This window comes from Bos taurus, chromosome 24, assembly GCF_002263795.3.
Source record: "Bos taurus isolate L1 Dominette 01449 registration number 42190680 breed Hereford chromosome 24, ARS-UCD2.0, whole genome shotgun sequence".
Taxonomy (NCBI): domain Eukaryota; kingdom Metazoa; phylum Chordata; class Mammalia; order Artiodactyla; family Bovidae; genus Bos; species Bos taurus.
This window is the reverse complement of record NC_037351.1, coordinates 35,488,345-35,490,225: the sequence shown is the minus strand read 5'-3', so window position 1 is coordinate 35,490,225 and position 1,881 is coordinate 35,488,345. Positions and strand designations below refer to the sequence as shown.

Below are 1,881 nucleotides of genomic sequence, written 5' to 3'. Positions count from 1 at the left end.
CTAATAACTGAAACACTATCTTTTCAAAGACAGATTAGTTCAACGTGTATTATAGTTTTTTTAACTACTTCCTAAGCTCAGATCTTACATTTGCAAACATTTACACAAAGTCATTAGTTAGCTTAATCTCTTAAGCAATCATACTTTGCTTGGGCCAATAGTAAATTTTCTTTTTATTCTGTAGCCCAAGAATACGTCGTGGCCCTGGATAATCCATAGTAGGTAAGGTACACACAAATCAAGAGTCTATGCCTGTGATGAAGCCAGAGGATAATTTAAGTTGCACCATTTACCACCAGCCAAAGACACGTGTATCTTTTGGAACAATACCTTTTCTGAGCCCATAAGTGGCTGCACTGTTTTCCTTCAAACCAGTCAGTTAAGTGAGAATCAATGGCTGGATGGCCTGTTGGTGACTTCACCTCATCTTGTGAGAACGACTTGAATGTAAGCAATAATACAGGAAGAAAGATAATTTAAGAATACCAAAGAAACAACAAGGGAACCACAATGCTAATTGTCTCAAGAAGCCACCTCACCTTCAGTTTAAAGGGTGTCCACCAGTGCAAGGCAAATGGTACCTGAAGAGAAGTTTCAGGACCCTTGATTCAACCCAGGTCCGCTCTTGGGAATGAAAACCAAAACTCAACGCTAAAAGCATTTGAAAATTCTATAATTGAGCTAGAGATTTGGAAATAGAACTATCTAGACAAACTGGGGTTAAGAGGAGAGATGGCTGGAGGTTTCACAAATCGAGAAGCAGGGAAGCCAGCCAATTACTCAATTTCCCTACACATGCTTTCGGGAGGGAAATCAATAGAGGTTGGTCTTTTTCATGATGCGAAGAAACTCATCCTCGTTCACTTCGCCGTCTCCATCTCGGTCAGCTTCGTCAATCATTTCCTGGAGCTCTTCATCCGTGAGGTTTTCTCCCAACTCTTTGGCCACACGCTTTAGGTTTTTGAAAGAGATTTTCCCGGTCTCGTCATCATCAAAGAGCCTGAACGCCTTCAGGATTTCTTCCTTGGTGTCTTTCTCAGCCATCTTCTGAGTCATCACGGCCAAGAAGTCGTTGAAGCTGATCTTCCCCGTGCCTTCTTTGTCCACGTCGGCGATCATCCTCTTCATCTCCTCCTTCCTGGGTTCAAAGCCCAGCGCCCTCATGGCCACTTTGAGCTCCTTCACGTCGATGGTGCCGCTGCCGTCGGCATCGAAGAGGTCGAACGCTTCGCGAACTTCTTGCTTTTGCTCTTCAGTGAGTTCGGGCTTAGGCCCCACCTTTCTTTTCTGGCTGGTGGAGGCCACGGTGGGCTTCCTGTAGCTGGAAGCCATCCTGCGGCGACGGCGGCGGTTGGTCCTTAACGCTTGTGTTCACCGCGCTGGCGCTCGGGCACTCCTGCCAGGAACACGGGCTCAGGGCCTCGGCTCAAGCCTTCCCAACTGCGTTCCTTGTGGTACCCAGGGGACCCTGCTCGCTAAGCCCACCCCATCTGCCAGAGCTGACATACGTTACAGTCACAGTTCCCTCGGTTATTACCCACTTTCCTCGAGCTAAGACCCGAGCCGGCAAGAACTGCCTGTAACCACGTGGTCTCCTCAAACGTGCTGGCAGTTGCTCTTTCCAGGCCATTTGTCAGCATTCACAGGACTAGGTTTGTAGGCTTATTTGTAGGTTTTTCCCTCTTTCCTTTTCCATACAAATTAAAAAACAAACAAAATACACCAAAACAAACAAACAAAAAGCCACCCACTTGGTCTGAGGGTACATTTAGGATACTCAGGATTGAGTTTGATCCCTTGGCATAAAATGTGCGGGAAGAAAGAGAATATTAAAAGTCACACTGCAAATTCAAGTCGATGTAAATGGAAAACAGATAAGAT

At 46.0% G+C, this 1,881-nt stretch overlaps 1 protein-coding gene across 1 annotated transcript; it reads right to left on the bottom strand.

Moving 5' to 3' along the window:
* Positions 1–658: 658 nt before the first annotated feature.
* On the bottom strand, positions 659–1,542 carry CETN1 (centrin 1). Its single transcript, NM_001079506.2, is given in 1 exon segment — positions 659–1,542. A coding segment is annotated over 1 exon segment (519 nt). The 5' UTR covers positions 1,333–1,542; the 3' UTR covers positions 659–813.
* Between the last annotated feature and the right edge of the window lie 339 nt (positions 1,543–1,881).